This window comes from Rhinopithecus bieti, unplaced genomic scaffold (assembly GCF_001698545.2).
Source record: "Rhinopithecus bieti isolate Rb0 unplaced genomic scaffold, ASM169854v2 scaffold_31531, whole genome shotgun sequence".
Taxonomy (NCBI): domain Eukaryota; kingdom Metazoa; phylum Chordata; class Mammalia; order Primates; family Cercopithecidae; genus Rhinopithecus; species Rhinopithecus bieti.
The window spans coordinates 487,683-500,523 of NW_016814088.1; the positions used below are offsets into that span (position 1 = coordinate 487,683).

The 12,841-nt window shown below is 43.1% G+C and overlaps 1 protein-coding gene across 1 annotated transcript in view; it reads right to left on the bottom strand.

The window, feature by feature from the left end:
- Positions 1-927: 927 nt before the first annotated feature.
- PAQR8 (progestin and adipoQ receptor family member 8) overlaps positions 928-12,841 on the bottom strand; it is a 46,051-nt gene continuing 34,137 nt past the window's right edge. Inside the window, exon 2 of the mRNA XM_017849605.1 lies at positions 928-5,529. Coding sequence (XP_017705094.1) covers positions 4,413-5,477 — 1,065 coding nt within the window. The 5' untranslated portion in view covers positions 5,478-5,529 and the 3' untranslated portion in view covers positions 928-4,412. The remainder of the gene's footprint in view (positions 5,530-12,841) is intronic.

The following is a 12,841-nucleotide window of genomic DNA, read 5'->3' on the forward strand; positions in this document are numbered from 1 at the left end:
TAATCCTTATGAAGAGGTTCTGGCCCAAACCAGGTCCCAGCTTCTTGGCCCTCAGGCTGTGATTGGAACCATGATCTGGAGAGAGGGACCCTCATGGCCCAAGGAAAAGCAGACGGCAGACTCTCTGCCCACAGGGTGTGTTTTCCCACACTGTGGTGTCTCCAGAGCCAATGTGGTACCTTTCAACAATAGGTGCTCAATAAACTCTTGCTAAATTAATAAGTGAAGAGTGGTTAAACTAGTAACAGTAACAACAGAAGCCATTTTCAAACTGCCTAGGGCCCCTGCTGGTGACAAAAAAGGGTTTGGGCAAGAATGACAACCATAATTCAACCAGTGGAGCCTCCAGCCACAGAAATGCTGTTTTCTTAGTGATTGTGATAGTACTATAGCCTGAAGCTGCAGTTGCTTAGAGAATCACCTTTTACACAGCTCTTTCAATCTGTGAAGGCTACAAAATTAGTTGATAGATGCCACATTTCACAACTCGTATACTGTAGTACCTGCTATAGTTGAATCATAGTATAATTCATCATTTTTACATTTATAAAATTATAGCCAATGACTTAAAAATTTTGAAATCTTTTACACTATTATCTATGAAACTAGGAGTATTTATTTAATTACACTGAAATCTTCAGAGAAATCAACTTCATAGCATTTTGTGGGGAAGCAATTTGTTCTACTCACGAGTAGGTATTAGGGTGTGTGTGTGTATATGTGTATGGGGGATGGGATATAGAGTTTTTTTAAAAGTTTTTATACTTTCCTGCTTCTTGGTGGAGGTAAAGTGTCCTGACCTCCTTTTCCTGGCAATGTTTGTATAAACAGAACCTTTTAGAGGGGGCCTCTTCAAGGTAGTCCTTGTTAACACTTTGTCAAAGAAACAAGGTGGCTGTTGCTTTAAACTGCTGACACTACAACAAGCATATACAAAATCACTTTAATGGTTATTCATGTAAGAAGATTTATACAGACAGAAAATAGCTCCATTTTTACTTTGCCAAGCAATCAAGAAAAACACAAGACCACTAGAATTAGTAGGCAGAAGCCTTGGGGACAATGGCTGTGCCCTTTCTAAGACATGAATGCCATCTGGAGGATCCATTTGAAACTACAGTGCAGTAACCAAAGAACCTAATGTTTTCAAGCGTAAAGGTACTTTTTGTGAACAGGTGGGCAACAGAGGCAGGAATAACTACCTTCATTCTATGGACTTAAACTCCTATGTCTTTCTAGCTTCCCGTAGAAGACTCTTGAGAATATTGTTATTGAGTGAAGTACTTTCCACTGAAATGGGAAATGAACCCCTAGAGTCTTACAAATATTATTAGCTCATCAGTAAATACAGATCAGGAAGAATTAGGCAAGAGAGAAGCAGGCAAATGTGTCCCCAGTTTAGTGTGTCCTGCCATCTCCTCTCCCTATACTGCATTTCATTCATGAGAAGATGTAAATGACTGACAGTTTAGTTTTTTCAAAGGTATTTACATTTTCATAGGTTGAAAGTCTAAATTAACAGAGAGAGAGAAAGTTAACTAGCAGAATTTCCAGTAGATATGTTGGAGGGGCTATGGTGGAATAAGATAGCCATCTCCTTTATAAAATTGTTAATTATTCCTTTTCAACTAGGTCTGTTTTCTTACTGATACACTAAACTTTACCAAAATGTTTTAAAAGGAGTAATTCCTCAAAAGTCTGAGTAGTTAAAAACATCTGCATTTCCTAGTTTATTTCTTAGAAGATTCTGATATTCTGAGGGCATGTCATAGAGTCTCCTACCTCAATGCCTCTCAAATATCTCCTATTAAAAAACTGTTTGTAGGGCGGGCGTGATGGCTAATGTCTGCAATCCCAACACTTTGGGAGGCTGAGGTGGGCAGATCACTTGAGTTCAGGAGTTCAAGACCAGCCTAAGCAACATGGCAAAACCCTGTCTCTACAAAAAATGCAAAAATTAGCCAGGTGTGGTGGCATGCGCCTGTAGTACCAGGTACTTAGGAGGCTGAGGTGGGAGGATTGCTTGAGCTGGGGAGGTCGAGACTGCAGTGAGCCGTGATTGCACCACTGCACTCTAGCCTCAGTGACAGAGTAAGACCCTGACTCAGAAAAAAAGATTTAAGAAAAAAATTTCCAACCAGTTGAGGGGCCAATACTTGTATAAATTAAAACTGTATGGCAATATCTTAATGCCTCTTCCTGTGCTCTTCATGTCACAGGCCATTAACAATGTTCAGATTGGCACTGGTCTGTGTACCCACCTGATCACTGCTCTACCTCCGGTTCTCTCTTTTTAAAAATATGTGGATTTGAACTAAAGATCTCTGCCCACAATACCACCAGTTATATTCAAGAGTTTGACTTACACCCTCTTCCCTTCTGCTCTCTTCCCTCCCTTCTCCTTCCAACTTTCAAAATAATACAGTCTTTGAATCCATAATAAAGAAAACTTCAATTTCTAGTCCCTATTTTAAAATGACCCTCTACTAACAACGTATGTGCACAATTCCTCCATCCTCTTGTTCAGTTCAACCCAGTTCAGTTTTGCTAATTTTATTTGCCATAAATTTGTCCTAGACACCAGAAGCTTGTATAAGACACTTGGGTAACACAGAAGTTCAGATATTTGAGGATTAACAGGAGAAATCCATCTAAGAAAACAATGTAGCTGACAAGAAGCATGCTTTCTTGATATAAAGATTATTGGAAAGCTTCAGTTGAATATCTTTTTTTGTTTGTGGCCGAAATACAGGTTAAGTCTTTTGACTGATAAGCAATTTTAGCTTTCTGAAGTTTCTTTCATTCACTAGTTGAAGAGCAACATATATCTTTTCTTATCCCAATAACCCAAAACAGAAAATTCTACATGGGCATATATTAAGTGTTCATACATTTCCATTTATAAGGCACAAAACCCACAAATCTCAGAGAAAGGAAGAAAACAAAAGATTTGAAGACAACAAAGTAAATTCAGAGGAGGTTCATCAAACTGGAGTTAAATCATGTCCCTTTTTAGTAAATAAGGGACCTCATACTGACAGGAATCATTGCCTCTGAAAAGAGGGCTTCTGAGCCCTTCTTTTGACACAGCCTCCTTCACTGGATTAGTGTAGAAGTCAATCCTCAGGGAGGGCTGCATGGCCAGAACACATCAATCCCAAGCACCACCAATCCCACAGAAGCTTCTGGGCAGCAATGCTCCAAACAAACCAGGGTGCCTGGTTCACACGTTCTCACCCAAAGGAGGTTTAAAGGACAACCCCACAGTAAACACACATGCTTGCCTATCCCAGTACTTGAGCATTTTAAGGGTTCTGCTCTAAGCTGATGCAGAACTGCCCGCCTGAGAACCCTGAACTGGGTTAGTTATGTGGGTCCTTTGTGGGACAGCATCTATGTAGGAGACTGGACCTTGGGTTCCTCTTGAAATAATGAGGTCCCTAGAGGGATCCTTAGAACCAACTAATCCTACCAAGAGCCTTTAAAACATGCTGGTCAAATATGGAGATTCCCTGGTGCAACCCCCAGATCTCCTGGTCTGTTACGCAGCCCTGATAACTCTCAAGTACTCCTGTTGTCCACCGGTATAAAATAGAACGGGTCCCATGACACCATGTAGTATCTACGCTTATTGGCTGGGCGTCCTGGTGGCTCTTGGCACTGTAATTTCTAGTACTGTTTACATTAGTATTATATGAGAATAAGCTTTCTGAATGTCCACATGAATCCAAGCATTTCCTGGAAGTATGACTGCTTCCTAGTCCTTTATATCACCATGCAAGGTAGGGATGGGAGTGAACAGCACTTCAGAGAAAACTGCCAGGTAGACAGTTATCCCGAGAAAAGGGTTAGTATTATAGTTGTCGAGAAAGGAGAGACCAGAAATCAGATGAACTGAGTAATTCATTATGTCATCTTGAAGGCTTTCCCACTCTGGACAATTTGAAATCCAAATGAAATTGGGTCCTTGGGTCAATTTATTCCATTACCAAAGAACAGCATAGTAGGATAGCCATTCCAACAGGGTGAGGACCAGCCACCTACTTACTTTCCAGTCCGATTTTATTATCCATTCAGCTTTTAGGAATTGCCCCTGGAGGCCATAGTCAGAATTTTGCTAAATTTTCAGGCATGAAGACGATTCTCCTTATTTCAATGTCTCATGAATCTTATGAGAGATCCCTTCCCTTCCTGTGCCTTGTTAAGCTATGATCCAAAAGGAAAAGGAGTATTCCTTTCATTAACAACAACAAAACTCTTAAATCCTTTGGCTTTCAAACACTGCAGCTATAACATATCCTTGGATATATGTATTAATATAAAGGCCAATCCTTTCAAAGTCAACTTCTATTGTATCAAGTTTTCTCCAAATTATGAGGGGCTTCCTCCACACGTTGCCCCACTTGCCAGCCTCAGGAATCTTTTTTGGTCAGTCTGGCCTTGACTTTGTGCCTCAGAAGGGCTGCGGTGGCAGCACTGCAGGCAGCCAGAAAGAAGAAGGAGAGGCAGGCCATGTGGACAGACAGGGGTCCATGGCGCTGCAGGAAGATCTCCTGCCGCCCCTGGTAGTCCAGGAGGATGGCCTCCAGCTGGGAGAGTGTGCAGATGGACAGAAAGGCATGGAAGATCTGATGCCCATGGCCTACGATGTCACAGGAACCCGGGAAGTACTTCTCAGGCACCGGGCAGGAGAAGAAATAAGCGCTAACCAGGAAGAAGAGGATCTGGAGGGTGTGGTACCAGGCTGCTTGTTCCTGGCAGCCAGCCAGGTGGCAGAGCGCCACACGGTGTGCCACAGGGCTGATGTCTAGGACGAAGGCCAGCCCTGCCGGCACCACTTGACAGATCTTCCTCATGACTGGGTAAGGCCTCCGGTAACGATATTTGGCATAGCAACAGCCAGCACAAGATAACCAGCCACAGAAGGCAGCTGCTGGCAAGAAGAAAAGCCAGAACCGCTCATACCAGGCCTGGTCAGAGCTGTAGAAGAAATGAGCCAAAGCGCTGCCATATTGGTAAACGCTCACGCCAACATAGTCCACAAAGTAGAAGGTGTAGTGGGAGAGCTCTGACTTGGACTGCAGCAGGTGGGCCAGAAGGCTGCAGGTGAGGTAAGTGATTGACGACAGGATGAAAAGGAGCAGGGGCAGGGAGTGGGTAGACGCCCATGGCAAGGCCTCAGCCTCGGCAAAGGCCCAGAATCGCAAGAGGACAGCCAGGGCTGCCAGTAAATGGGTCCAAACGTTGACCACCTCATTGTGTTTCTGAAAGAGGCTGAAGAAGTAGTAGCGCCACTCGTGACCCGTGGGGCGGTACCCGGTGCGGATGTAAGGCTCCCGGAAGAGCTGGGGCACATCTGTTTCCGGGACAGTGCAAGGCATCTTGGGAAGCCCATCCTCCAGGATCTTGGGCAGGCGGCGCAGCTGCTGCCCGCTGACCGACAGGGTGCTCAGGCGCTCCAAGATGGCGGTCGTCATGGCCGCGGCCCGCCTGCGCTCCGTGCCACGCACTCAGGACAGGTGATGCAACCTGCAGAAAAGAAAGGAAAATTGGCAAAGCGGCAGTGAGACACGAATGCAGCTAAGATAGACAAGGAACTATGGCTATTTTCTTTTCTTTTGAGATGGGATCTCATTCTGTCGCCCAGGCTAGAGTGCAGTGACACGATCACAGCTCACTGCAACCTCTAATTCCTGGGCTCAAGTAATCCTCCAGAGTAGCTAGGACCACAGATGCTCGCCAACACGCCCGGATAATTTTTTGTTGCTGCTGTTGTTGTAGAGACAGGGGTGTCGCTATGTACAGCGTTTGGACTGGGTCCAAACTCCTGGGCTCAAGGAGTCCTCCCTCCTCGGCCTCCCCAAGTGTTAGTACAGGCATGAGCCACCAGGCCGGCTAGGATCTGTGGTTATTTTAATGGAACGTGGCTTTCTGGTACAGTAGAGGAAGCAAGGAGCTGCAGACAGCTTCTTTGAGCCTCCTTTTCTTCATCTGTAGAATAATGGAGTTGGACTAAGATCTCTTACTGTCCCAATATATTTTTTTCTTTCTTTCTTTTTTTTTTTTTTGAGACGGAGTTTCACTCTTGTTGCCCAGGCTGGAATGCAATGGCGCCATCTCAGCTCACCACAACCTCCGCCTTCCGAGTTCAAGCGATTCTCCTGCTTCAGCCTCCCAAGTAGCTGGGATTACAGGCATGTGCCACCATGCCTGCTAATTTTGTATTTTTAGTAGAGATGGGGTTTCTCCATGTTGGTCAGGCTGGTCTCAAACTCCCAACCTCAGGTGATCTGCCCACCAGCCTCCCAAGGCTTTTTTTTTTTTTTTGAAACAGAGTCTCGCTCTGTTGCCCAGCTGGAATGCAGTGGCACAATCTTGGTTCACTGCAACTTCCCTCTCCCGAGTTCAAGCAATTCTTCTGCCTCAGCCTCCCAAGTAGCTGGTATTACAGGCATGCACCACCATGCCCAGCTAATTTTTGTATTTTTAGTAGAGATGGGGTTTTACCATGTTGGCCAGGCTGGTCTCGAACTTCTCACCTCAAATTATCTGCCCGCCTCAGCCTCCAAAAGTGCTGGAATTACAGACGTAAGCCACCATGCCTGGCCTGTCCCAATATTCTATGTTTACTACACTTACTGTGAGGCAAAGTTACATCTTGTAAAATGGAAATGTTAGCTACCCTAACATAATTTAGTGATATCAATGACTTAATGATTATCAAGATTTAATTATAAGTAAGGTAGCCTTTAAAGGATATGGGATTTTCTCAATATTAAAATGTAATAGGCTTTAATAGCATGAAATATCATATTGAAATATAAGAATTACAAATCTTGATATCGCTAATGATAGACTGTATTTCTTTAGCACCTACCTAATCTTAAACTATCCGCTAATTTCACTGGTACTTTGAAAGTATGAGGTGAGCAACTGACTAAGCCTCATATTTAAGACAGGCAAATTGACTTATCAATTAGGTTGCTAAAGAACAATGCACATTCTAGGATATCCTAACAGTTAAAATTAACATGTGACCTAAATTTAACATAAAATCTAATTGCAAAGACTGTTGTTCATTTTTTAAAATTATGTTCTGAAAAGCGAGTAGTTTTAGATTTGCCTCTCTTGGGTAATTAAAACTGTACTTAGTGATTTCAGGCTTCAGAAGTGCTTAACTTATACTTGTATTTCTCGGTGACAGACAAATACAGCAATTATTTCATAAAATATTTCATAAAACTGCTGCAAAATTTCATGTGAAGTTGCTAGGTAAAGAAATAGATTTTGAACATTTCTAGTTACCTTATGTAATTATGTTTCCCAAGCTTTTTTCTTCAGAAAAATTCAATATCTGATTTATCTAAATGCACCCCTTCTTTCAAAGACCCTCAACTGGAGCACATACAGCAAGTACTGTTCAAGGTGCTTACTAATTTTAGCAAAGAAAATGTAATTCCTACTCATACATCTCAATCAATATTGAAAGAGAAAAAATACCTAATCAGGTAAAAAAGTGTAGGGCATGAAAATTAATAAAATGTAAAGAAGTTCAGGGAGACCTGGAGTCAAGCTCCAGTTTTGCCACTTACTGGGGTGACCTTGGGCAAGTTATAGAATTTCTGTCAGCCTCAGTTTCTTCATAATTCTATATATTATATGGGTTGTATGATAGTTAAATGAGAGGGTCTAAAAAATGAAGTGCTTAGCACTCTGCCCAGCCCAAGATGAGTACATAGTAAATGTGAAGTATTGCTGTCATTTTTATTGCTATGAGCTGGGCTCTGTACTATGTACTAGGGATACAAAGACTGGTAAGATACACTTCCTGCCTTCAAAGAGATCAAAGTTTACTGGGGAAACGGACATGTAGGGGAATCAACACAAAAATGTGCAATAAGTGCTCCATTAGAGACAAATACTGGTTCACAGGGGTCTCAGCAAACAACCAAAACAGGGAAAGGATGGGGGTATAGCCCTCTCAAAGTGACCCTGAACAGAATCTTGAAGAAAAATCAGAATTCCTGAGACAAGATAAAGGCGGAAGAGACTTGTAGGCAGAGAGCAAGGTCAAAGAACTTCTGCCAAGATACGGGCTTGGAAAGCCTGGAGCATCTGAGGTCACTGTAGTTTGCAGTTATGACATTGGTGCCAGAGAGACCTGAGCTCACATCCTGAGCCCCACCATCAACAAGCTGCATGAATCCAGCCTGAGCTTTGTTATCTGTGGAGTAAACAACAGAGAAGCTACCTTACAGGGCTGAAAAAGAACTATATGACATAATGCCTGTAAAGTGTTTAACAAAGTGCTTGGTTCCAAGTCTGCATTAGTACTTGCCATTATTATGACCATCACTGATATGAGATGCAGGAATCATTCATGAGGTCAGGGTCTAATGTCCCCTCTATACCTTGAACCTATTTCTATGGCAGCCCCTATAACCCTGTATTGAGGCATTCATTTAGCCAGCACCCATCAGACAGTGGTCTTCGACCAGAAATGGGCTATGAACTCATGCTCAATGTAGGAATTAAAGACACCAAGAGAAATGTATTAAGGATTACAGAGTCGGCCAGAAAGAGAAACATAGAAAGAGGGAGTGTGGGAGAGAGAAAGAAAATGCTAATTAGAATACCTGAATTCATTTAAAAACAAAAAGAAAAGAAAAAGCTAAGCAGTGCTTCTGCTGTCAGCCAGCAGAGGGATCCAAGTGCCTAAGAGTTCAGTTCCGGATGGAGGTTTCTCCAACTGACCTTGGTGGACGAACTACAGGAATGGGCCTGGGACATGGGATAACTTCTCAAGTTGTCCTGTTGCTGTTAGCAACATATAATCTGGAGGTGCTGGGTTGTTGGAGTTCTGGGGAATTAAAGTGCTCTATTGTTTAGATATAATCTTCTACTACCCTCTTGTGAAGTAGAGAGCAAACCAGATGAAATTACCAGTCTAATTTTATGGCTGGGAGAAATCAAGGTGAGTCACTGGGGTTATAAAGCTATAGAAGAAGGAATCCCCAAAGATGCTCCCAGTAGCCCTGTCTGCATGCTGTCTAAAATCAAGGCTATTTCTCTCATCTTTGGGAACCCAAACCATCTTTGGGAAGCCAAACCAATCAGACGATTCCTGCATCCAGAGTTAAATAATATATAACCACACAATTCCTCCTTATTTTCATATCCTTAAAATAGCATATCCATCACATAGCAGGTTCTTATAAACTGACAACTGAATTTCTAAAAACTAAAACTTAGGGTTTTAGTAGTTTAGTGATTGGAAGAGAGCACAATTCAGATCTGAGAACTAACTGGTATATCTGTCTGTTCTGAGGGAGAAAGGACAGAACATGATACTGCCTTATTGTTGGTCTGCAGAAGACAATGACTGCAGAGCTCTGACAGTTCCTTCTAGTTCTCATATCACCAGCCTCCCTCATGACTTTATGTTGACAAGTTCTTTTCTGGAAATTATTTCTACTTCACTCTTACAGAAAATAAACTAGGAAGAGATTTATAGAACTAAGAAGCAGAAAGGTACAAGTCCAAAAGGATATTAACTTTAACTTCAAAAGAAAAGGTGCACCGGGAAAATAAATTGGCAGAATCATCATTTCCCTTACAAATGAGATATTTAAAATGCAGCCACCGAGATCTCAGGGTCTTCTTAACAGCTCCACCCCCTGGAGTGTGTAACCCAATACCCACAAAGGAACCTGAGAGTCCAGGTATACAAACACCATGGCCTCTAACTCAGAATATGATTCCTTACCTCTCTCAGGAATGAGAGGGTCGCAAAGATCTGTCATCTGAGGGTAAAAAGGACTTAAATTTCCCAGCCAAGGGCAGTGGCTCACGCCTGTAATCCCAGCACTTTGGGAGGCTGAGGCGGGTGGACTGCTTGAGGTCAGGAGTTCGGGACCAGCCTGATCAACATGTTGAAACACCATCTCTACTAAAAATACAAAAATTAGCTGGGCATGGTGGCCGGTGCGTGTAATCCCAACTACTAGGAAGGCTGAGGCAGGAGAATCACTTGAACCGAGGAGGAGGAGGTTGCAGTGAGCCGAGATCATGCCACTGCACTGCAGCCTGGGTGACAAAGCGAGACTTCGTCTCAAAAACAAGAACAGCAACAAAGGACTTAAATTTCCCTTTGGTAGTGCAAGGTCATGAAAAATTCTAAGGTCGGGCGCTGTGGCTCACACCTGTAATCCCAGCACTTTGGGAGGCCGAGGTGGGCGGATCACCTGAGGTCAGGAGTTCGAGACCAGCCTGGCCAATATAGTGAAACCCTGTCTCTGCTAAAAATACAAAAAAATTAGCTGGGTGTGTTGGCAGGCTCCTGTAATCCCAACTACTCAGGAGAATCACTTGAACCCAGGAGGTGGAGGTTGCAGTGAGCCAAGATCATGCCATTGCACACCAGCCTGGACAACAACAAAAGCAAAACTCTGCGGGCGCGGCAAAAAAAAAAAAAAAAAAGAAAAAAATAAAGGAATAAATTCTAACCTTGTGGTCAGAAAGAGGGTTTGGGTTGTTTTTCTTTTTTCCCTCTGTCATTTCCTTAGCAACCACCTCTTCCCCTGCCATGAAATTCTGCCTTTGAGAGCAGCTAACACAGCCACAAAAATGGTACTCTGAGTTATAATTCTTTTATCCTCATTAACTTCAGAAGCCACTGTGAAGTGGGGTCTGCCCCCCTCCCTCTTAGGCCTCACTTTCACCAAGCAGGAATGGGCAACGGTTCCATGATTCAAAGGACCAGCTGTAAAGTTTGAGCCCGTTTTGGAGGAAACCACATACTGTCATCATGATGTTGAATCCTCCCAGCCTTCCATGTGGCTGCACTGAGTAAAGAGCCCCTCCCTCACTTCTGACCTCTGTTCCCACGCTCTCCTCCCTAACCTGAAGTGACTATCAGCTGACCAAGATTCTACCTTAGAACAGTCTCCTTTGTACAGGGTTCACTCCAACTCCTGGACAGCTGAAATTTAAATCTTCCTCAAGAATTTTTATGAACTGGATAATTTCAAGTCTTATAATTTTGATCAACCAGAAATCTTTTTCAGAGCAAGGATTATCTGTTCAACACTATTCCAGGCTACAAAAGCCACAGAAGAATACAATAAGACCCTTTACTTCAAGAAGTTTGGAAGAGTCAAACTTCATGAATCAATAGCCAACACCAGATGACCCACATAATCAAGTGTAAAGTAGAGCGAAATACAAATAGATCTATAGAAGAGAATGCACTCGGAGTATGCGGGGGCAGCCTTGGGGGGAAGTGGGCTTATGTTAGCCCTAGAAGGCTGGATAGAGCTCAGACAAGTGAGAATTGGGGCATTCTAGCAAAGAGGCAAAATAAGAGCATAGGAATGGTATGACTTCCTGGTAGGTCTATGAGCAGAGAGGCTATTGGGGAGTAATGAGGAAGGGAGTGGGCTAGGTGCAGTGGAATTAGTGAAAGTTTAGGTTTGATGTTACAGAGGAAATGGGAGTCATTTCTCTCCCCTGAAACTATTACCCTGTTTCAGTGCTCATCTCCCCTGAGCTCTGCAAGGATTCCCAATGCTAACCAATGCCTCCTCTCTTGGCTTAAGTGATAATGACACTACCCTCTCTGGCCCCACCTTGGGCTTTCTTCTCCCACCATCCCTGTCAACTGTGGTATCTGCCGCCTTTTCACCATCCACAGTCTCTCAGATAGGCACTTCTCCCAGGCCCTTAGCTTCAGCTAGCACCTGTATCCGCTGATTTCCAAATTTGCCTCCAGCCAGATCTTTCTTGAGGTTTGAATTCAAATATCCAACTGCTCTAGATGTGTTCAAAAGAATGTCTCCCATGGGCACTTCAAACTCATCTTCAGACATTTCCTTCAACCCAGACTTGACTCATTCCCTACATCTAATCAGAATCAAGGTTTGCTGATTTTATCTCAACATTTGTGGAATCCATTGCCTTTTCCATTTCTACTGCTCTCCCTTAATTTAGGCCTTCAGAATTAACTTATGCTAATGATGACAATAGCAGTCTCATAACTGACCTTTCTTCATCAATAATGACTCTCCTAACTCACATGCCCAACCCTCATTTCATTCAGGGCAACAGTTTAAAAATGGAAATCTGATTATCATTCCCTCCTCAAAATTCAACAGCTCACCATTGTTTGTTTACAATACAAATTCTAAGCCCTAATTATTCAAACAGATCCTTTCTCTGTTGACCTTCCTATTCCAGCCTCCTCTCCCAGAGCCCATACCTCTAAGGCCACTTTGTTGGTCCAGATCTTAATACTCTTAATACTGGGAGTTCTTGACACTCTATCTCCCATGCATGCAAACTTAGTAAGCTCTACCGCAGCAACTCTGGCTCATTTTCAACACTCTACCTGGAAGTCGGCTCCACCAGGAAGTTCTTCTTAACTCCCAGACTGGCTTAGGGTTCTCTCCAGCCCTCATTAGACTACCAGTTTGCTTCATTCGTGGAGCTGGGTTCATTCATTTACTCCACTTACTTTCCCATTAGCCACAAGCTCCTTAAAGCCAGGCACTGTTAGGTGCAGAAGTCCCCATGTTGAAAATAATATCTGGCATATAGAAGAAACCTTACAATTATTTACTGAATGAACAGTTCTTTAGGCCCAGGCTCATGGCACCAATTTCCTATACTTCTGCAAAGGTGAAGAAAAAAAGAAGTAATGGATTGGGAGTCAGGAAGTCTGGCTATTAGTATTTGCTCTACTCAGGTGTGTGACTATGCCTAAGACAATCAATTACTCAGAGTCATTGTCCTCATAAAAAAGGGTGGGTGGGAGGAGGTGATTTCCTGTCTATCCACTTTTAAG